Here is a 24,465-nt window from a genome sequence, read left to right as displayed (position 1 = left end):
GTGTAAAACGGGCCGCCTGTTTTTCGTCGAGAGGTAAAAATGAAAATTCACCCCAACGACCAGGAGAACCTCTGAAGACAAACTCGATTTTCTCAACCTTTTATTCACGCCAACTCAGGGGACTGGGACCGATCATTATTTTCCATTGAACTGGATGAGTTACCTTACTAAAACGTCCGTTACAATTGAGTGTGCTCACCATCTTCTGCAGACATAATGAGGGCCTGAATCACCCAAGAGATGGGAGGATGAATGTTAGACATTAATCTGAAAGAGAAAAGGGAGAATCTTAAAATTACCATGTGTACGCCTATCTTCGCTTTTCAGTTCGCTATAGAATCATAGAATAACAGAAGTTTACAACATGGAAACAGGCCCTTCGGCCCAACATGTCCATGTCGCCCAGTTTATACCACTTAGCTAGTCCCAATTGCCTGCACTTGGCCCATATCCCTCTATACCCATCTTACCCATGTAACTGTCCAAATGCTTTTTAAAAGACAAAATTGTACCCGCCTCTACTACTGCCTCTGGCAGCTCGTTCCAGACACTCACCACCCTTTGAGTGAAAAAATTGCCCCTCTGGACCCTTTTGTATCTCTCCCCTCTCACCTTAAATCTATGTCCCCTCGTTATAGACTCCCCTACCTTTGGGAAAAGATTTTGACGATCTACCTTATCTATGCCCCTCATTATTTTATAGACTTCTATAAGATCACCCCGAAACCTCCTACTCTCCAGGGAAAAAAGTCTCAGTCTATCCAACCTCTCCCTATAAGTCAAACCATCAAGTCCCGGTAGCATCCTAGTAAATCTTTTCTGCACTCTTTCTAGTTTAACAATATCCTTTCTATAATAGGGTGACCAGAACTGTACACAGTATTCCAAGTGTGGCCTTACTAATGTCTTGTACAACTTCAACAAGACATCCCAACTCCTGTATTCAATGTTCTGACCAATGAAACCAAGCATGCTGAATGCCTTCTTCACCACCCTATCCACCCTATTTTATGAGCAAGATCAGATGTAGAAAATGAAAGAACCACAATCATTTTGGCTGTTTCTTTCCCGACTCAATTTCCTGGAGGTCTCTCGTTGTAACTTCAGTGGAAGTGCCACGGAAACCGTGGAAAGAACATAGGAACAGGAAGAGGTCATTCAGCTCCTTGAGCCTGCTCCGCCATTCAACTGGATCATGGCTGACCTGTATCCTAACTCCATCCACCTGACTTGGCTCCATATCGCTTAATAACGTTGGCAAGCAAAGGTCTATCGATTTCAGATTTAACATTATTAATTGAGCTAGCAGCTACTGCTTTTGTGGGAGTGTTCCACACTTCTACCACGCTTTGCATGAAGAAGTGTTTCTTAACTCCTCTCCTGAATGGCCTGGCTCTGATTTTAGGTTTTGTCCCCATTTTCCTGGACTCCCCCACCAGCAGAAAAAGTTTCCCTCTATCTACCCTATGAATTCATTTCAAAATCCTAAAAACCACAATCAAATCACCCCTTAGGAACATAGGAACAGGAGTAGGCCATTCAGCCCCTCGTGCCTGCTCCGCCATTTGATAAGATCATGGCTGATCTGTGATCTAACTCCATATACCTGCCTTTGGCCCATATCCCTTAATACCTTTGGTTGCCAAAAAGCTATCTATCTCAGATTAAATTTAGCAATTGAGCTAGTTTGTGGAAGAGAGTTCCAAACTTCTACCACCCTTTGTGTGTAGAAATGTTTTCTAATCTCACTCCTGAAATATCTGGCTCTAATTTTTAGACTGTGCCCCCTACTCCTAAAATCCCCAACCAGCGGAAATAGTTTCTCTCTATCCACCCTATCTGTTCCCCTTAATATCTTATAAACTTCGATCAGATCACCCCTTAACCTTCTAAACTCGAGAGAATACAACCCCAATTTGTGTAATCTCTCCTCGTAACTTACCCTTGAAGTCCGGGTATCATTCTAGTAAACCTACGCTGCACTCCCTCCAAGGCCAATATGTCCTTCCGAAGGTGCGGTGCCCAGAACTGCTCACAGTACTCCAGGTGCGGTCTAACCAGGGTTTTGTATAGCTGCAGCATAACTTCTGCCCCCTTGTACTCCAGTCCTCTAGATATAAAGGCCCGCATTCCATTAGCCTTCTTGATTATTTTCTGCACCTGTTCATGACACTTCAATGATCTATGTACCTGAACCCCTAAGTCCCTTTGGACATCCACTGTTTTTAACTTATTACCATTTAGAAAGTACCCTGTTCTATCCTTTTTTGATCCAAAGTGGATGACCTCACATTTGTCTACATTGAATTCCATTTGCCACAGTTTTGCCCATTCACCTAATCTATCAATATCCCTTTGCAATTTACCTTTACCTTTTATATTCCAGGGAATATAAGCCTGGTTTATGTAATTTCTCTGCATAATATGGAATCAGCAAACCGCCCCACTCCTAACATTCTGGGAAGGCCACTGATGAGGCAGCTAGAGATCTTTGGGCCAAGGATACTTCCTGATGAGTTCTTGCAGTGATGTCCTGGGCTGTTCCCCAGCAATCACGATCACCTATTTAATCCTTGGAGCTCTGGTAACATTCTGAATGGTGTAAATGGTGTTTAGTTTATTATTCCAGGATTCTGTGCCTCTTCTGCCAAAGTTAGGCGGGGGAACAAGAGAACGCTGGAGAAGCAGTCCCTAATCTAGTCCCTAATCTAGGTGGTAGTGATTTTTAAAAATTTATTCGTTCATGGGATGTGGGCGTCGCTGGCGAGGCCGGCATTTATTGCCCATCCCTCATTGCCCTTGAGAAGGTGGTGGTGAGCCGCCTTCTTGAACCGCTGGGGAACAGTCATCATGGCCCCAGGACATCACTGCAAGAATTCCTCAGGGAAGCATCCTCGGCCCAAACATCTCAAGCTGCCGCATCAGTGACCTTCCCTCCGTCAGAATGTCAGCGGTGGGGCGGTTTGCAGATAGCATGCAGCTCCATTCACAACTGCTCCGATTGTGAAGCCTCCCACGCAGGCCTACACCAGGACCTGGATAAAACCCAGGCTTGGGCTGACTAGCAGCAGGTAACATTCACGCCACGTTAGTGCCAGGTAATAAACCATCTCGAGCAAGAGGAAGCTCAGCCACCTGTCCTGGAGAATCCGGATGGAATTTCAGCGGCTGCTGTTCAATAGTAACACATGGCAGTGACTGGCACTAAAGCTAGGCAAAAATAGGAGATAGAAATTGAGTGACTTCTAATGGAATAGACGCCTGCATCCGATTTTAGCAAGGTACATCTCTGTATCAAATATTGCACTGGAAATTCTGCTGAGTTTATCCTTTTCTCCAGCCATAACATAGAAACATAGAAAATAGGAGCAGGAGTAGGCCATTTGGCCCTTCAAGCCTGCTCCACCATTCAATATGATCATGGCTGATCCTCTATCTCAATACCATATTCCCGCTCTCTCCCCATACCCCTTGATGCCTTTTGTGTCTAGAAATCTATCAAGCTCCTTCTTAAATATATTCAGTGACTTGGCCTCCACTGCCTTCTGTGGTAGAGAATTCCACAGGTTCACCACCCTCTGAGTGAAGAAATTTCTCCTCATCTCAGTCCTAAATGTCCTACCCCGTATCCTGAGACTGTGGCCCCTCGTTCTGGACACCCCCAGCCAGAGGAATGGTCCTCCCTGCATCTGGTCTGTCTAGCCCTGTCAGAATTTTATATGTTACAATGAGATCCCCTCTCATTCTTCTAAACTCGAGTGAATACAGGCCGAGTCGACCCAATCTCTCCTCATATGACAGTCCTGCCATCCCAGGAATCAGTCTGGTGAACCTTCGCTGCACTCCCTCGATGGCAATTATTTCTTTTCTTAGGTAAGGAGACCAAAACTGCACACAATACTCCATGTGTGGTCTCACCAAGGCCCTGTATAACTGCAGTAAGACATCCTTGCTCCTGTACTCAAATCCTCTTGCAATGAAGGCCAACATACCATTTGCCTTCCTAACTGCTTGCTGCACCTGCATGTTTGCTTTGAGTGACTGGTGTACAAGGACACCCAGGTCCCTTTGTACATCAACATTTCCCAATCTATCACCATTTAAATAATACTCTGCCTTTCTGTTTTTCCTTCTGAAGTGGATAACTTCACATTTATCCACATTATACTGCATCTGCCATGTATTTGCCCACTCACTCAACTTGTCTAAATCGCCTTGAAGCCTCTTTGCATCCTCCTCACAACTCACCATCCCACCTAGTTTTGTGTCCTCAGCAAACTTAGAAATATTACATTTGGTTCCCTCATCCAAATCATTGATATATATTGTGAATAGCTGGGGCCCAAGCACTGATCCCTGTGGTACCCCACTAGTCACCAACTGCCACCCGGAAAAAGAACCATTTATTCCTACTCTCTGTTTCCTGTCTGTTAATCAATTTTCAATCCATGCCAGTATATTACCACCAATCCCATGTGCTTTAATTTTGCACATTAACCTCTTATGTGGGACTTTATCAAAGGCCTTCTGAAAATCCAAATAAACCACATCCACTGGTTCTCCCTTATCTATTCTACCAATTACTTCCTCAAAAAACTCCAGTAGGTTTGTCAAACATGATTTCCCTTTCAGAAATCCATGTTGACTTTGTCTAATCCCGTTGATATTTTCTAAGTGTCCTGTTATCACATCCTTTATAATAAACTCTCGCATTTTCTCTACTACTGATGTTCGGCTAACCGGTCTGTAGTTCCCTGTTTTCTCTCTCCCTCCTTTTTTAAATAGTGGGGTAAAATTTGCCACCCTCCAACCTGCAGGAACTGTTCCATAATCTATAGAATAACTTTGACGCCAGCTTGGCAGGATCCCCAGAAAATTCGGTAAATGGCTAAAAACGGACGATTTCAGACATTTAAGCCATTTCTCTGATGATTCTGCTGAAGTCCTACCAAAGTTATAGATCCAAAGAAACCTTCCGAACGTTCAGGGCCATTCAAAGGTTCTTGGTCACATTGCGATAATGACATTGTAAACATCCCACAATGTGATCCGGGCACAACCGCAGATGGACAGCTGCTCTCTGGGTGTTTGGTGTGGTCTACACTGTGCTTTTCAAAAAAGCACTGAAATTATGGGTTACTTTGAAAGCAGCTTCATTCTGGAATGTTAGCACTCAAGAATGGTGGGTTTTGCTTTCCACAATTGGGATGAATGGAATCAGATCAGAAGCATGGGGGGTGATTTTAAACCCCAAGAACGGGTGGGTCGGGGGCGGGTGGGAGTTGAAAATGGTTGTTTTTTTGGGTCGCAACCACAAAATTTTCGGACTTTGCATTCCCAGTGGGAAGCCTGGACTTTTACGCCCCAACAGTTAAACCCGGAAATAAAGCCGGGTTGCGGTCGTGACCCAAAATCAACTATTTTCAACTCCCGCCCGCCTCCAACCCACCCATTCTTGGGGTTTAAAATCACCCCCATTGAATCACAGAATGGTTATGACACAGAAGGAGGCCATTCGGCCCATCGAGCCCGCGCCAGCTCTCTGCAAGAGCAATCCAGCTAGTCCCACTCCCCAGCTCTTTCCCCGTAGCCCTGCAAAGTTTTCTCCTTCAGGTTCCTATCTGATTCCTTTTTGAAAGCCACAATTGACCCTGCCTCCACCACCCTTTCAGGCCGTGCATTCCAGATCCTAACCACTCGCTGCCTGAAAAAGTTTTCCCTCATGTCACCTTGTGGTTCCTTTGCCAATCACCTTAAACCTGTGTCCTCTGGTCCGTGACCCAAAATTAAGGTTGCAAAAAATAAAACCGCATTATTCCAACCCAGGACATGTTAATTCCCTCTACACACAGCAACACACGAGGCCAGATTTTGCTCTAAAATAAACAGCGATGTTAACATTATTTCAGTGCAAATGGCACAGCAACTTCTGGCGCCCGCACGTGCGGAGTTAAAGGCGGAAATCTGGAAGATCTTCTCCCGGATGCCCTGCTCCTCCAGAAGCTTCGCGAGAAGGACATCTCACCATCGAAATTAATTCAATGCCGCAAATTTCCTGCGCTGCCCTGATGGAAACGAAGTAATCCCGCCAGAAAAAGGCACGTCAAGTGTTTTAAGTGTAACCAAAATTTTAATGGCGTGGTAAGTCTTAATGCCTGCCAAACAACATCTCTGGCACTGAAAAGTTACTTTTACAGGCGTGGAGTCACATTCCTTCAGATTTTAATTGTCATTTTTTTAAAAATTTAAAAATTTAACGTTTTTATTTTTTTACTTTTTCTTTCTGTCGGCCGTATAGGACAGAGATGAGGAAAAATTTCTTGACTCAGAGAGTTGAGTATCTTTGGAATCCTCTAGCCCAGAGGGCTGTGGATGCTCAGTCATTGAGTATATTCAAGATTGAGATCAATAGATTATTGGACACTAAGGGAATCAAGGGATACGGGGATCAGGCGGGAAAGTGGAGTTGAGGTCGAAGGTCAGCCATGACCTTATTAAATGGTGCAGCAGGCTCGAGGGGCCGTATGGCCCACTCCTGCTCCTATTTCTTATGTCTCTATTATCTCTGTCTTTCCTTGCCCGGCTCATTAACAAGCTTCAATCTGATTGTTTAAGGGGATTCACAGCTGCTAGCCCTGTTCACGCAGGTCTCAGATGCCCTGGAGTGGGCGGCAAGCTGGATTAAGGACCCCATGAGAGGAACTTGCAGTGCAAAAGCCCATGAAAGGTCTACGGGCAGGTTCAAGTCTAACGGGCCCTGGTCGTTTACCGCTCAGAACAAAATCCGGCCTATGGTAGATTATGGAAGCAAACAAAACTTTAAAAACCATTCAAGGTTTCAGCATTTTACAAAGGTTCTCACTATCGCAATGTGTCAATCATCTTCACTTCTTGACTAATTAGAGCCTAATTAAAATACAGAGAGCGTGAGTCTACTATACCTGAACGTCTTATTTCCTGGAATGATATCTAGCTCCCACATTAAGCTGCCGTCAAATGTAGGACTTACCAGGTGACCATGAGCTGTATAGTGGAGAGAAAAAGAACAACTCATGAAAATGTCCTTGAGGTAGAATTTCCGGGTGGGTTCTGCCGATCGCCTGCCCTACCGCATTTTACGCTAAAGATGTGGAGCACGCTGCCTGAAAGGGCAGTGGAAGCAGATTCAGTCGTGACTTTCAAAAGGGAATTGGATAAATACTGTCAGGGGAAAAATTTGCACACCCGGCTGCATATAAAGGAACAGCCTGATATGGTACTGCCTTCAGCGCTGCTTGGCGCACGAATGTTTCAAAATCCCGCCCCCCTTGGCTTTTTGGCCAGCGAAATGGAAAAATCACGGACGGAATTTCTCGGTTTGCGATACGAGAAGGCGGGTAGAGGCCTAAAGCGGAAATCAGGACTTCTGTTCGTTTAAGAGAAGCCGCTGGATTCGCTCATTTTACTCAACTGAATTCTCTAGTGGGGTAAAATTGTGCTTTCCGACATTAGAATGCTACTGTACTAACATGACCTATGAAGCTTCTTTATCCGCAGTTTCAATAGGTAAATATGTTAATTTAGATCATAGAATCATAGAATGGTTACTGCACAGGAGGAGGCTATTTGGCCCATCGAGCCCGTGCCGGCTCTTTGTAAGAGCAATCCAGTTAGGCCCATTCCCCCGCGCTTTCCCCGTAGCCCTGCAAATTTTTTCCCTTCAAGTATTTATCCAATTCCTTTTTGAAAGCCATGAGTGAATCTGCTTCCACCGCCCTTTCAGGGAGCTCAGTCCAGATCATTACAACTCGCTGCGTAAAAAAGTTTTTCCTCATGTCGCCTTTGTTTCTTTTGCCAATCACCTTAAATCTGTGTCCTCTGGTTCTCGACCCTTCCGCCAATGGGAGCAGTTTCTTTTCATTTACTTTACCTAAGCCTTTCATGATTTTGAACACCTCTATCAAATCTCCTCTCAGCCTTCTCTGCTCTAGGGAAACCAACCCCAGCTTCTCCAGTCCATCCACGTAACTGAAGTCCCTCATCCCTGGTACCATTCTAGTAAATCTTTTCTGCACCCTCTCTAAGGCCTTCACATCCTTCCTTCAGTGCGATGCCCACAATTGCCCAGATAAATAAAATTTTAATTTAGATAAATAAATGAATACATTTTAATAGATAAATATGTTACACTTGGGCTGGGCTGGGCTTGGGCTGATAAGTGGCAAGTAACATTCTCACCAGACAAGTGCCAGGCAATGACAATCTCCAACAAGAGAAAGTCAAACCACCTCCCCTTGACATTCAATGGCATTACCATCGCCAAATCCCTCACCATCAACCAGAAACTTAACTGGACCAGCCACATAAATACTGTGGCTACAAGAGCAGGTCAGAGGCTGGGAATTCTGCGGCGAGTAACTCACCTCCTGACTCCCCAAAGCCTTTCCACCATCTATAAGGCACAAGTCAGGAGTGTGATGGAATACTCTCCACTTGCTTGGATGAGTGCAGTTCCAACAACACTCAAGAGTGGTTAGGCCACAGCTGGAGTACTGTGTGCAGTTCTGGTCGCCACACTACAGGAAGGATGTGATCGCTTTGGAGAGGGTGCAGAGGAGATTCACCAGGATGTTACCAGGGCTGGAGCGCTTCAGCTATGAAGAGAGACTGGGAAGATTGGGTTTGTTTTCCTTGGAGCAGAGGAGGCTGAGGGGGGACATGATTGAGGTGTACAAAATTATGAGGGGCACAGATAGGATGGATACTAAGGAGCTTTTTCCCTTCGTTGAGGGTACTATAACAAGGGGACATAGATTCAAGGTAAAAGGCGGGAGGTTTAGAGGGGATTTGAGAAAGAACTTTTTCACCCAGAGGGTGGTTGGAGTCTGGAACTCACTGCCTGAAAGGGTTGTGGAGGCAGGAACCCTCACAACATTCAAGAAGCATTTGGATGAGCACTTGAAATGCCATAGCATACAAGGCTACGGACCAAATGCTGGAATATGGGATTAGAGTAGACAGGGCTGATGGCCGGCGCGGACACGATGGGCCGAAGGACCTCTATCCGTGCTGTATAACTCTATGACTCTATGACTAAGCTCAACACCATCCAGGACAAAGCAGCCCGCTTGATTGGCACTCCATCCACCACCCTAAACATTCACTCCCTTCACTACCGGCGCGCAGTGGCTGCAGTGTGTACCATCTACAGGATGCACTGCAGCAACTCGCCAAGGCTTCTTCAACAGCACCTCCCAAACCCGCAACCTCTACCACCTAGAAGGACAAGGGCAGCAGGCACATGGGAACAACACCACCTGCACGTTCTCCTCCAAGTCACACACCATCCCGACTTGGAAATATATCGCCGTTCCTTCATCGTCGCTGGGTCAAAATCCTGGAACTCCCTTCCTAACAGCACTGTGGGAGAACCTTCACCACACGGACTGCAGCGGTTGGAGAAGGCGGCTCACCACCACCTTCTCGAGGGCAATTAGGGATGGGCAATAAATGCCGGCCTCGCCAGCGACGCCCACATCCCATGAATGAATAAAAATAAACTTGGAGTACACAAGTTGCTTCGTTTAAAGACTCTTCCCCTCGCCCATTACTGTAATGCCAATTAGTATATAACCAAACCAATGTCCAACCACATAAACAGAGAGACACATCATTGCGAAGATTTGCATGAACTTATCTTCCAAGGAGTTCACGAAAATGCAACTCTTACCATGGGCTCCATGTTTTGCCTGTTCCTTCTGGCTTATAGTTACTGCCTCTGGTCTGCCGCCTGGAAATAACCCGAAACATTTGAAGTTGCTCGCTATCCTTACTTTTATCTTGTGACATTGCAGCCCTCTTTGCAAACCTTATTGAATTATTCCCCTAATTAACTTAGTGTAAATCAGAACAATATCCCATGATAATGACCACCCCATACCATTCCTTGCGAATATTTCAATTGGTTTTAAGTTTATCCTAGAAATGTACATGAATAATTAAAGCTTACAGGACAAAGGACACTTTTAGCCAATTCAAGAGAACTAGTCTGAACAATGTCTTAAACACATTGGGGTAGATCTTGACTTTGTGCGATGGCGCAAAATGGGTGATAGTGAGTCGATGGATGGTTTTACATCTCTCCCGATTGTTATTCCCGTTGACTATCCAGCTCTCCCTACCTCCATTAGTGTTCGATATGGGGGTTGGGAGCCAACCCAACTCTGAATCGATTCTCCGCAGAAGATCTGTTGAACCCGGACTGAATTTGGTGAAAGGAACATGGCGCATGAGCTAATCGCCAACCTCGATGACAAGGTTACAACTCAACGTTTTGGTAAAACCGTTTTCCCTCTCTTGGATTCGATATTGCTTCCCATAAGCTTGCCTCCTGCAATCCCGAAACACAATGGGGGTGATTTTAAACCCCAAGGGCGGATGGATTGGGGGCGGGTGGGAGTTGAACATAATTGTTTTTTTGGGTCGCAACCGCAAAATTTTCGGACTTGGCATTCCCAGTGTGAAGCCTGGACTTTTCCCCGCCGACGTTAAACCCGGAAATAAAGCCGGGCTGCGGTCGCGACCCAAAAAACAACTACTTTCAACTCCCAACCGCCCCCAACCCACCTGTTCTTGGGGGTTAAAATCACCTCCAATGGGTATCATTTTAACTTTGGGCAAAACGGGCAATATTAGAATGGTCACCTGTTATACATCTCTCGTAATTTTCATTTCTTTTGAAGTCAATTAAAATGATAAATGGGAGATGTGTTTAACGGGCAGCTGATGCCATGCCGTCCATTTTACACTGTCGCCTAAAAGTTAAAATTACCCCCAATCTTTCCAGTCTCCTGCATATCGGTGAGTTTCCAATTGTCTTATTTGTATTAATCAATTACTAGAAGTCACACCGTTCCACACGAAACTGTGGATTTTATTTGGAATGGGGGCTATTAAGCAGAAATCAGGCCCGCAGTCGACCAAAAACCACCACATTCCATGCCACCAATCCCGACTCTCATGCAGCGGGTGCTTATCAGGAGTAGATAGCGGGGGTAATCATAACTATTGCCGATCGTGTAAAAGGGGCACTATCAGGACGCCACCCATTCCACGCCTGACCTGATTTCCCTTACCTGGATCAATGCACCATTCCCAGGACACCCTCTTAACCGGCCCGAAAGCTTCGAATCCCATGTCCTTCTCTTAGTTATCGATTGACCAGGAGACCTCATGCCATGGGCAAATAGCACTTCACATGAAGTGTTCTCCTCCAAATCTTTTAGTGTGAAGGGAAAGATGAGACAGAACAGACTGCTGCTTAACTTAACTGGACCAGCCATATAAATACTGTGGCTACAAGAGCAGGTCAGAGGCTGGGTATTCTGCGGCGAGTGACTCACCTCCTGACTCCCCAAAGCCTTTCCACCATCTACAAGGCACAAGTCAGGAGTGTGATGGAATGCTCTCCACTTGCTTGGATGAGTGCAGCTCCAACAACACTCAAGAAGCTCAACACCATCCAAGATAAAGCAGCCCGCTTGATTGGCACATCATCCACCACCCTAAACATTCACTCCCTTCACCACCGGCGCACTGTGGCTGCAGTGTGTACCATCCACAGGATGCATTGCAGCAACTCGCCAAGGCTTCTTCGACAGCACCTCCCAAACCCGCGACCTCTACCACCTAGAAGGACGAGAGCAGCAGGCACATGGGAACAACAGCACCTGCACGTTCCCCTCCAAGTCACACACCATCCCGACTTGGAAATATATCGCCGTTCCTTCATCGTCGCTGGGTCAAAATCCTGGAACTCCCTTCCTAACAGCACTGTGGGAGAACCGTCACCAGACGGACTGCAGCGGTTCAAGAAGGCGGCTCACCACCACCTTCTCAAGGGCAATTAGGGATGGGTAATAAATGCTGGCCTTGCCAGCGACATCCACATCCCATGAACGAATAAAAAAAAACTCCTACAGGCAGTCACAACCCCTTTAGCGGGATCACTGCTTTCCATCTGACTGCCAATATCATAAAAGAAGGGTTTCTTTAATTCAAGACTTTCTAATCTTTGACTTCGAATCATTAATGACCCCCTGCATGGCGTTCTCAAATTGGGTGGGTGGGGGGTAAACTCGCGCTGGACAGTAACGAATCACTAGCCTGTCCCTCCTCCCAATTTTCCTTTCCCCTGACGTCAATCAAGCTGAATATCTGGTGAAGCAAATAACAGGCAGCCCATGAGATACCGCTGGTTTTGTGTAATGGCACAAGACAAATTTCTACCCCTATAACTGTTAGAGATTGCTATTCGCAATAATGAAGATAAAACAATCATTTTTTGCACCAGAACGAATGCCTTATTTATTTCTTGGCAAATCCACTGGTAACTGCCAAAATATATTTCGTGCTTTGCGTTACCTTATTAAATTCTGCAAACGTTTGTCAGCTGGAAGTCGATTCCCTCACACTGGTCAGCTCTTGTAATGTCAACACTTGTTCTGTAAAGTATCTGTTTTCTGGAATTTTGATGAAAGAATCTAGATTTTTGGATTCCAGGGATATGGGGATCGGGCGGGAAAGTGGAGTTGAGGTCGAAGATCAGCCATGATTTTATTGAATGGTGCGAGGGGCCGGACGGCCTACTCCTGCTCCTATTTCTTATGTTTACATGAGCTGTGTGCTTCCCATGGTTTTACCGATGGAATATATGGGATTTCCTCTTCTGTGCTGGTCAGCCTGCGATTTTCCTCCTGTCCGCATTAATGGGAGAAAATCGCAAGCTAGCAAGTACAGAAGCAGAAAAGCCAAGTTCATCGAGTGAATGGAAGGTGACATCAGTTAGCAAACCCAATACCTTAGTTTTATGATTAGTTCTTTGGCACAATGGGGTATTCTTTTACTAGTTTAACACCGACCATCCTAATCATTTTGCAAACTCACCGCTTTTCCTTGCAAACTCTGGCATTTGGTTCAGTTGCTCGTCTGGGGGGGACAAAAGTTTCATCCTAATTAATTACTGATTTCAATAAAACTTATTTTTGACTTTAATTTAAGGTCGAAAACTTTTCATTTCGCTTTTTCACAATGGTTAAATGGAGAGTGCACCATTCAACGAATACTGCATTTGGCCTGATTCATTTGAAAATGAGTCCTGAGGGGAGAGGTTCTCAATTTAAAAAAACAAAGTGTAATTTCATGCCATTTGGTTTCGTCCTTGGAGAATAACGAGAAGTAGAACTGGTATTCTGGAAGGCTGAAAGGTCTTTTTGATCCGAACTTGTCCCTTGATCTTGTGAAATCGCAGAACCACAATTCAGCTCAATGAATTTATCCGAAATTCCTCACCCCAGAGGTAAATTATCAGTTAAACGAGAAACAACTGTGGATAATCAAATAGGTTTCTACTTGTGAACTGTATAATTTCTTTATGAGAGTGCTAGGGAGGGGATCCCTTTCGGCGTCATGTGTAAGGTCTCACCGTGTCTCCGGGTTTCCACCTGATTTCCGCCGAAGATACGGGGGGTGGGGGAGGAGGGGGAACTTGGGAGAATCCCCGCGGAGCGTCGAACCCGTGTTTACTACATGGCTACACATTGTGACCGAAACAATTCTTGGTAAATACTAACCCACTCGTTCCTGTAACTATTGTTAGTGCAATGTATTACTGGGTAGTTTTGGTGGTAGAGTCATTAACAATATATTACTGGGTAGTTTTGGTGGTAGAGTCATTAACAATATATTACTGGGTAGTTTTGGTGGTAGAGTCATTAACAATATATTACCGGGTAGTTTTGGTGGTAGAGTCATTAACAATATATTACTGGGTAGTTTTGGTGGTAGAGTCATTAACAATATATTACTGGGTAGTTTTGGTGGTAGAGTCATTAACAATATATTACCAGGTAGTTTTGGTGGTAGAGTCATTAACAATATATTACCGGGTAGTTTTGGTGGTAGAGTCATTAACAATATATTACCGGGTAGTTTTGGTGGTAGAGTCATTAACAATATATATTACCAGGTAGTTTTGGTGGTAGAGTCATTAACAATATATTACCGGGTAGTTTTGGTGGTAGAGTCATTAACAATATATTACCGGGTAGTTTTGGTGGTAGAGTCATTAACAATATATTACCAGGTAGTTTTGGTGGTAGAGTCATTAACAATATAGTACCAGATAGTTTTGGTGGTAGAGTCATTAACAATATATTACCAGATAGTTTTGGTGGTAGAGTCATTAACAATATATTTTACCAGGTAGTTTTGGTGGTAGAGTCATTAACAATATAGTACCAGATAGTTTTGGTGGTAGAGTCATTAACAATATATTACCAGATAGTTTTGGTGGTAGAGTCATTAACAATATATTTTACCAGGTAGTTTTGGTGGTAGAGTCATTAACAATATAGTACCAGATAGTTTTGGTGGTAGAGTCATTAACAATATATTACCAGATAGTTTTGGTGGTAGAGTCATTAACAATATATTACCAGGTAGTTTTGGTGGTAGAGTCATTAACAATATATTTTACCAGGTAGTTTTGGTGGTAGAGTCATTAACAATATAGTACCAGATAGTTTTGGTGGTAGAGTCATTAACAATATATTACCAGATAGTTTTGGTGGTAGAGTCATTAACAATATAGTACCAGATAGTTTTGGTGGTAGAGTCATTAACAATATATTACCAGGTAGTTTTGGTGGTAGAGTCATTAACAATATAGTACCAGATAGTTTTGGTGGTAGAGTCATTAACAATATATTACCAGATAGTTTTGGTGGTAGAGTCATTAACAATATATTACCGGGTAGTTTTGGTGGTAGAGTCATTAACAACATATTACCGGGTAGTTTTGGTGGTAGAGTCATTAACAATATATTACCGGGTAGTTTTGGTGGTAGAGTCATTAACAATATATTACCAGGTAGTTTTGGTAGTGGAGTTATTAACAATATATTACCGGGTAGTTTTGGTGGTAGAGTCATTAACAATATATTACCAGGTAGTTTTGGTAGTGGAGTTATTAACAATATATTACCGGGTAGTTTTGGTGGTAGAGTCATTAACAATATATTACCGGGTAGTTTTGGTGGTAGAGTCATTAACAACATATTACTGGGTAGTTTTGGTGGTAGAGTCATTAACAATATATTACCGGGTAGTTTTGGTGGTAGAGTCATTAACAATATATTACCGGGTAGTTTTGGTGGTAGAGACATTAACAACATATTACTGGGTAGTTTTGGTGGTAGAGTCATTAACAATATATTACCGGGTAGTTTTGGTGGTAGAGTCATTAACAATATATTACCGGGTAGTTTTGGTGGTAGAGACATTAACAATATATTACCAGGTAGTTTTGGTAGTGGAGTTATTAACAATATATTACCGGGTAGTTTTGGTGGTAGAGTCATTAACAATATATTACCGGGTAGTTTTGGTGGTAGAGTCATTAACAATATATTACCAGGTAGTTTTGGTGGTAGAGTCATTAACAATATATTACCAGATAGTTTTGGTGGTAGAGTCATTAACAATATATTACCAGATAGTTTTGGTGGTAGAGTCATTAACAATATATTACCAGGTGGTTTTGGTGGTAGAGTCATTAACAATATATTACCAGATAGTTTTGGTGGTAGAGTCATGAACAATATATTACCCGATAGATTTGGTGGTGGAGTCATGAACAATATATTAGCAGGTAATTTTGGTGGTAGAGTCATTAACAATATATATTTCCAGGTAGATTTGGTGGTAGAGCCATTAACAATATATTACCAGGTAGTTCTGATGGTAGTGTCATTAGATTGGAGTAGAGATTCATCCCAGAATCTTTGAAGACACCTAAAGTATCGTTTCCACTTCCGTATGATGAACCAAGATCATAGGAATCCATAGTATCAAAGACCTACACAGTCGAAGAAAATGCAGAATAAGTGCATCATTACTTTTAATGGATTACTGTGCTGACGCTGTGCTCATTAATTTTACTAGAATTTTAATATTTAATTTTCTTTTGTGCACACTGAAGTAAGGGATGTTTTGGAGAATAGAACACTTTCCACCTCAGACATTTGGGGCAATTTTAACCTAACCCACCCATTGGGAAATTGACAGGATCGGGTGCAACGCTGGTTTTATACCCGGCCCCGGTTTTACTCTCCATTAAAGTCATTTTGAAAGGCCTTTAAAGTTTCACCTTGACCTTGGAAAATCAGATCAATTAACGGAAGGTCATATTCCACATTAAACACCTTGGGAGTAATTTTAACTTCGGACAAGTGTGTAAAACGGGTGATGTCGGATTGGCCATCCATTATAGACCCTCCTGATCCTCCCTTCCATTGAGGTCAGTGGCTTGTGATGGGCGGTCAACAAGATGGGTTGCTGTCCTTAAGATAACCGCATGATCCAAGCAGTTTATTTGTTATACAGCATTGGACCTCTCTACTTGCACATGCGTCCATCAACTTCAAACCCATCAGTTCTTTTAAAAAGATGTGAATTCTTTCTATTCATTGAACCATTTATGTCTAGAGAAAACAATTCTTCTAATGCAACGAATGGTTGAACTTATGAATTGTAATACCAATGAGCTCCACTGAAAACTATTGCTACGTACCCAATGCTTACCATCTTTGCGTTGATTGTGTCCTGTTTATTTAGTCCTTTAAGTCTGGTATCTACTGCTTGCACAAATACTTTCGCTGCACTGTCAGACTGAACCGAGAACAACAATTGGTAACTTTCCCCATGCTTGTTCAATGCAGAATCTACCTGAAACTGTAAATTACAATCAGACTGTGAGCCTCGAGGTGGAAAAGTTGTCTTCTGAACATCAATGATCACGAACGCCAAAAGATCGCGGGGTAGGATTTACATAAGAACATAAGAACATAAGAAATTGGAGCAGGAGTAGGCCAATCGGCCCCTCGAGCCTGCTCCGCCATTCAATAAGATCATGGCTGATCTGATCCCAACCACAAATCTAAAGAACACAAGAAGTCGGAGCAGGACCCGGCCACGTAGCCCCTGGGCCCTCTCCGCCACCCACAGGGCATTGACCGATCCGAACTCAGCTTCATGTCCAATTTCCTGCCCGCTCCCCATAACCCCTAATTCCCTTTACTTCTAGGAAACTGTCTATTTCTGTTTTAAATTTATCTAATGATGTAGCTTCCACAGCTTCCTGGGGCAGCAAATTCCACAGACCGACCACCCTCTGAGTGAAGAAGTTTCTCCTCATCTCAGTTTTGAAAGAGCAGCCCCTTATTCTAAGATTATGCCCCCTAGTTCTAGTTTCACCCATCTTTGGGAACATCCTTACTGCATCCACCCGATCAAGACCCTTCACAATCTTATATGTTTCAATAAGATCGCCTCTCATTCTTCTGAACTCCAATGAGTAGAGTCCCAATCTACTCAACCTCTCCTCATATGTCCGCCCCCTCATCCCCGGGATTAACCGAGTGAACCTTCTTTGTACTGCCTCGAGAGCAAGTATGTCTTTTCTTAAGTATGGAGTTCACCCAAATTCCCACTGTAACTCCGACCAGTTCTCCAGGGGTTTCCGTTGATGTACTGCCAAAGTTAAGCAACTTTAATTGCTTAGTTTCCAATGCAATTAAATGACCCCGAGACGGCAGATACTTTGTCACAGATCCGGGAGATCAGGAGGCTGCCCCGCAGAAATTCAAAGCACGATGGGGGCAATTTTAACTGAACCCACCCATTGGCAAACTGACCGGATCGGGTGCAATGCTGGTTTTACAGCCCGCCCCGATTTTACTCTCCGTTGAAGTCAGTGGACAGCAATATCGGAAAGGGTGTAAAACCAGCATTCCACCCGATCCCTTGGGATTCCTGCCCAGCAAGTTAGGTTAAAATTACCCCCAGATGTTTAGATTGCCCTGGGCTACTTGACTAGTGAAGAAGCTCGTTTTAAATTAATTATGAGAGTTACACTGTCGGTAGTTCGACTTTTAGTAAAATTGACCCCAGATTCGATGGATGTTTGTTGCATTTATGTATTTGTGTACGGTTCTGATCAAACAATGAATACTTCATAGAATTACATTGAATTTACAGCACAGAAATAGGCCATTCGGCCCAACTGGTCTATGCCGGTGTTTATGCTCCACACGAGCCTCCTCCCTCCCTACTTCATCTCACCCTATCAGCATATCCTCCTATTCCTTTCTCCCTCATGTACTTATTTAGCTTCCCCTTAAATGCATCTATGTTATTCGGCTCAATTGCTCCTTGTGGGAGCAAGTTCCACATTGTTACCACTCTTTGGGTAAAGAAATTTCTCCTGAATTCCCTATTGGATTTATTAGTGACTATCTTATATTTATGGCCCTTAGTTTTGGTCTCCCCCAAAAGTGGAAACATCTTCTCTACATCAATCCCATCAAACCCCTTCATAATTTTAAAGACCTCTATCAGGTCAGCCCTCAGCCTTCTCTTTTCTCCTGTTCAGCCTTTCCTGATAAGGATATCCTCTCAGTTCTGGTATCATCCTTGCTCAATACTCCAAGTGTGGTCTAACCAAGGTTCTAGACAAATTTAACATAACTTCTCTGCTTTTCAATTCTATCCCTCTAGAAATGAACCCCAGTGCCAGGATGTTATCGTTTGGAAACTGGAAAATACTCTAATTTTTTCTCCTGAGTCCTCTAATATTGTTAGCATTAATAGCTAAAAGTACAACTGCATTGATCTGGGGAGAGAAATTCGATTTTTTTTGCCCAAAACAGGTGCAAAGTTGGCTGAAGGAGTGCTCACAGATCAGTCCGTACCGGCCTAAGGCCATGGCCGAATTTGGCTTCAGGCCTCATTTCAACAGTGTCGGCGAGCTGCACCACTAAACAGGCGCCCACTGCAGCCCGCCGAGTCAGGGAGGGCAGGAAATCGACTGGCCCTTACGCTGAGCTGGCCTGTAGGGGTCAGGTCTGAGGGCTGGTGATCCTGGGAAAAGCCTTGAATACTTGGAGACCGTTGGGCCGAAGTTTTTCCGTGGACCCTGGAGCAGAGCTCCTGCTTCTCCTGTGCCCGCAAAATGAAGAACTCTAAATTTCCTGGGCTTTTTTCCAGCGGCCTCCAGCGGTGCCGAGAGGACGGCTGGTTAGGCTACTCATCGCCTGGTACGACTGGGGGAATACTTGCCCATTTGTGCCCCTCCCTATCTCTGTAACTACCTACAACCCTCCGAGATCTCTGCACTCCTCCAATTCTGGCCTCTTGCGCATCCCCGATTTTCATCGCTCCACCATTGGCGGCCGTGCCTTCAGCTGCCTCGACCCTAAGCTCTGAAATTCCCTCCCTAAACCTCTCCGCCCCTCTACCTCTCCTCCTTTAAGATGCTCCTTAAAACCCATCTCTTTGGCCACGTTTTTGGTCACCTGTCCTAATATCTCCTTATGTGGCTCGGTGCCAAATTTTGTTTGATAATCGCTCCTGTGAAGCACCTTGGGATGTTTTACTACGTTAAAGGCGCTCTATAAATGCAAATTGTTGTTGTTGTACCTGAATTTTGCAATCCAGGACCTACACCCTGTGCAGGACCCGATTTGCATATTTGACCAGCCTAATGCCTGTTGCAGCTGGATGTTCCGCTCACCCATTTATAGGCCAATGTGACATCAGGCGGACCTTGGACGCCAATGGGGGGCCTAGGTGCCCCCCGATTTTCAAATGTTAGCTCCTCATTTCTCAGGAGCAAATCGGACAGCCATGAGTTGAATTTCTCCCCCCTGAAATTCTTTGTCTATATATTCAGGGAGGGATTAATGGGTTTACAAAAATAGGCCATTGTCTTCGCTTAACATAAGAACATAAGAAATAGGAGCAAGAGTAGGCCACATGGCCCATCGAGCCTGCTCCGCCATTCAATCAGATCATGGCTGATCTTCTACCTCAACTCCAATTTCTCACTCGATCCCTTATCCCTTGCTTCTCGTAGTGTCCAAAAATCTATCGATCTTAGGCTTGAATATACTCAACGACTGAGCATCCACAGCCCTCTGGGGTGGAGAATTCCAAAGATTCATAACCCTCTGAGTGAAGAAATTTTTCTTCATCTCCGTCCTAAATGGCCGACTTCTTATCTTGAGACTATGACCCCTAGTTCTCGACTCTCCAGCCAGGGGAAACAACCTCTCAGCATCAAGCCCTGTCAAGCCCTCTAAGAATTTTATACATCTCAATGAGATCACCTCTCATTCTTCTAAACTCCAGAGAGGTCCATACTACTCAATCTCTCCTCATAGGACAACCCTCTCATCCCAGGAATTTTTGTTGCACCGCCTCTAAGATAAGTATATCCTTCCTTAGGTAACGAGACCAAAACTGTACACAGTACTCCAGGTGTGGTCTCACCAGAGCCCTATATAATTGCAGCAAGACTTCCTTACTCTTATACTCCAATCCCCTTCCAATAAAGGCTAACATGCCATTTGCCTTCCTAATTGCTTGCTGTCGCTGCATGTTAAACTTCTGTGATTTATGTACAAGGACACCCAAATCCCTCTGAATACCAACACTTACTAGTCTCTCACCTTTTAAAAAATATTCTGCTTTTCTATTCTTCCTACCAAAGTGGATAATTTCACATTTCCCCACATTATACTCCATCTGCCACCTTCTTGCCCAATCTCTTAACCTGTCTATATCCCTTTGTCGCCTCTTTGCGTCCTCCTCACAAATTACTTTCCCACCTACCCGAAATAGGCTAAAGAGGAATTTCAGGCAAACACTTAGGGGGTGATTTTAACCCCCAAGAACGGGCGGGTTGGGGGCAGGTGGGAGTTGAAAATAATTGTTTTTTTGGGTCGCGACTGCAAAATTTTCGGACTTTGCATTCCCAGTGGGAAGCCTGGACTTTTACTCGCCCGAGTTACACCTGGAAATAAAGCCGGGTTGCGGTCGCGACCCAAAAAAACAACGATTTTCAACTCCCGCCCGCCCCCAACCCACCCGTTCTTGGGGGTTAAAATCACCCCCTTAGAATGTTTTTACGCTGTCATCTAACTGAGTACGTTCCAGACCATATAATATATTTCTGTAGCATCGCACTGTTTTCCTGTGTTTCTCGTATATTCTCGTGAATCTGAAGTCTGTTTTACTGTCGTTACACATGCCGATATTTTTATTATTGCATGTTAGCAGTAAATAACTATCGTTGCCATTTATTTGTTGCGTTCAAATGCATTTGTTCTGTGATTGTGACTATATGGACATTGAGTCTGCCCTTTCCCCATAACATCCCGTTCAGTAACCACTTCCATCCTGTTCCCTTACATGACATAGGAACATAGGATCAGCTGCAGGCCATTCAGCCCCATCGGGCCTGCTCCGCCATTCTATTAGATCAGGGCTGATCTGCATCTCAACTCCACTCACCAGCTTTAGCTCCATATCCCTCGATACCCTCACCCAACAAAAAGCTATCGATCTCAGTCTTGAAAGATACAATTGTCCTCCAGCATCCGCAGCCTTTTTGGGAGATGGGACTCCAGATTCCCACTACCCTTTGTGTGAGGAAGTGCTTCCTGATTTCACTCCTGAACGGCCAAGCTCTAATTTTAAGACTGTGCCCCCTCGTTCTTGATTTCCCCCCCCCACTCTCCACCAGAGGAAATAATTTCTCCATATCAAACCCTATCAAACCCTTTTTACCATTTTAAACACCTCAATCAGATCACCCCTCAAAACCTCATACACCTAGTTTGTGCAACTTGTCCTCATAATTTAACCCTTTAAGCCCTGGTCATGAGGTTGACTCCAACTAACTGTCAATCTGAAAACAAAGAATAGAAGTGAAGGTTAATCATTGTCTGCAATTGTTCCATGCTTTGTAATCAGACAGTAACACTCATAGGAACAGGAGTAGGCCATTCAGCCCCTCGAGCCTGTTCCCCCTAATAGTTCCATCGTTAACCAAGACTGTGATGAACTCGATAGTACAGAATGTTACCTGGTGCATAATATCACAAAGGAAACTGCGTGAAATGTGTCGCAAACCTTAGTGTCACATAGGCTCTCCACTCCGACCTGTAGTGAGTCCGCTATGATTCTCTGCCTGCCGTTATCATCTACGACGTAATAAGCAACAATGCGGAAGTAAGGGACCATGTCCTGAGTGATGGGAAGCTGAAATGTGGTCTCAGGCGTCCTCTCAACTCTCTTGAAATCCAGTACTTTTCCTTTGCTGAGAACCTGAGAACAATAAATATCTGCGATCAGAGCAGGCCTGCATTGATAATAGAGGCTCTGGGAAATGCAGCTGAACATTAGCAGTACAAAGAGGTGGAACTTATGTAACAGTTATATAAAGCTCCAGTTAGACCCCGTCTGGAGAACTGCGTTCAGTTCTGGGCACCGCACCTCAGGAAGGATATATTGGCCTTGGAGGGGGTGCAGCGCAGATTCACTGGGGCTAAAAGGGTTAAATTATGAGGACATAGACTAGGCTTGTATTCCCTCGAGTGTAGAAGATTAAGGGGTGATCTAATTGAGGTGTTTAAGATGATTAATGGATTTGATAGTGTAGATAGAGAGAAACTATTTCCTCTGGTGGGTGAGTCTAGAACAAGGGGGCATAACCTTAAAATTAGAGCTAGGCCGTTCAGGGGTGATGTCAGGAAGCACTTCTTCACACAAAGGGGAGTGGAAATCTGGAACTCTCCCCCCAAAAAGTTGTTGAGGCTGGGGGTCAATTGAAAATTTCAAAACTGAGATTGATAGATTTTTGTTGGGTATTAGGGGTTACGGAACCAAGGCGGGTAAATGGAGTTAGGATACAGATCAGCCATGATCTAATTGAATGGTGGAACAGGCTCGAGGGGCTGAGTGGCCTATTCCTGTTCCTAGACCATGGGGGGGGGGCGGGGGGTGATTTTAACCCCCAAGAACGGGTGGGTTGGGGACGGGTGGGAGTTGAAAATAGTTGTTTTTTTGAGTGGCGACCTCAAAATTTTCGGACTTTGCATTCCCAGCGGGAAGCCTGGACATTTACACACCGACAGTTAAACCCGGAAATAAAGCCGGGTTGCGGTCGTGCCCCAAAAAACAACTATTTTCAACTCCAACCCGCCCCCAACCCACCCGTTCTTGGGGTTTAAAATCACCCCCCGCACCTTCCCCTGGTTTTATTGATTATTTAGTTACAGCTGCTGCTTTCTGAGCAGTGTCCTCATATCTTGTGCTAAAATTTCCGCTTTGTATACGTAAAACAATGATTTGATTGCAGATGGTACTGATTACACTGATTTTTATTTAATTAGACGCATAAACGTGCAAGCCAGCAGCATCCTTTGAGAAGTGATTTCACCACATGGAGCCTTTGGTTGCCCAGTCACTTTTACAAAGCACAAATTTCTGCTTTGGGTGTAATCGAGAAATTTTGCCCAAATTGCACCAGTTAAGTTACAGTTCAAGTTTCCGTTAAAAATCATCTGCATAATCACAAACATAAAATCTCCCATTATCCAGCGCACTTGGGCATCGTAATAGAAGGTAATCATTTACTTATTTTTCTTTGCATTGAAAAGTATTCATTTACGTACTTAAGAGTGGTAACCTGGTGCAGTTTTATTAATACAACTGAAAATGGGCTTAACAGCAAAAAACAAACATTTTTAAGAAGGGATGTCCAGTCCTCCAACTGTGAGTAACCAGATTTAAAATCACCGCAAATGACTTTAAAAGACTATACTGAACCATTTAATAGCTTCATTGCTCAGTTTCTCGGTAAATTAAATATTTTTTGATATGAAGAATCTTTTAAAACGTGCCTACCAGCACCTGTGTGCCTGAGGAGATGAGTGAGTGCAATTTGAAAAGCCTTCCCGAACCAGAGTAATGGGGGCTTCTGGCAAATGTCATCCTGGAGTCGTGGCCAGTTTTGTGCGCGGGGCCTGATTCGGGTGAATTGAATCCTGAACAAGTGTAAAAGATGGAGGCTCACTTGGTTGATTCCGGGTATGGAAGGGTTGTCTTATGAGGGAAGATTGAACAGGTTGGGTCTATACTCATTGGAGTTTAGAAGAATGAGAGGAGATCTTATTGAAACATACAAGATTCTGACGGGACTCCATAGGGTAGATGCTGAGAGGATGTTACCCCTCATGGGGGAATCTAAAACGAGGGGGCATAGTCTCAGAATAAGAGGTCGCCCATTTAAGACGGAAATGAGGAGGAATTTCTTCTCCCAGAGGGCCGTTAATCTTTGGAATTCTTTACCCCAAAAAGCTGTGGAGGCTGAGTCATTGAATACATTCAAGGCTGAGTTGGACAAATTTTTGATCAGCAAGGATATGGGGAAAGAGTGGGAAAGTGGAGTTGAGGTAAAAATCAGATCAGCCATGTTCTCATTAAATGGCGGAGCAGGCTCGAGGGGCCGAATGGCCTACTCCTGCTCCTATCTCTTATGGTCTTATGGCGGATAACAGGAAAGTAAGTGATTTTGGGCGTAAC

The 24,465-nt window shown here is 44.1% G+C and overlaps 1 protein-coding gene across 2 annotated transcripts in view; it reads right to left on the bottom strand.

Annotated features, from left to right (window-relative positions):
• LOC137304937 (complement C3-like) overlaps positions 1-24,465 on the bottom strand; it is a 61,619-nt gene that overhangs the window by 5,389 nt on the left and 31,765 nt on the right. Inside the window, exons 13-19 of one of the 2 annotated variants that reach the window (XM_067973720.1) lie at positions 22,012-22,206; positions 16,621-16,770; positions 15,766-15,895; positions 12,925-12,966; positions 9,710-9,769; positions 6,942-7,023; positions 200-267 (exon numbers count right to left, since the gene is read on the bottom strand). In XM_067973720.1, the coding sequence (XP_067829821.1) occupies positions 200-267; positions 6,942-7,023; positions 9,710-9,769; positions 12,925-12,966; positions 15,766-15,895; positions 16,621-16,770; positions 22,012-22,206 (727 nt within the window). The remainder of the gene's footprint in view (positions 1-199; positions 268-6,941; positions 7,024-9,709; positions 9,770-12,924; positions 12,967-15,765; positions 15,896-16,620; positions 16,771-22,011; positions 22,207-24,465) is intronic. The other variant, XM_067973721.1, reaches the window with a different exon arrangement.

Source organism: Heptranchias perlo, chromosome 39 (genome assembly GCF_035084215.1).
Source record: "Heptranchias perlo isolate sHepPer1 chromosome 39, sHepPer1.hap1, whole genome shotgun sequence".
Lineage (NCBI taxonomy): Eukaryota > Metazoa > Chordata > Chondrichthyes > Hexanchiformes > Hexanchidae > Heptranchias > Heptranchias perlo.
The sequence above is the reverse complement of the archived record's forward strand: the minus strand, read 5'-3'. Positions and strand labels throughout refer to the sequence as shown.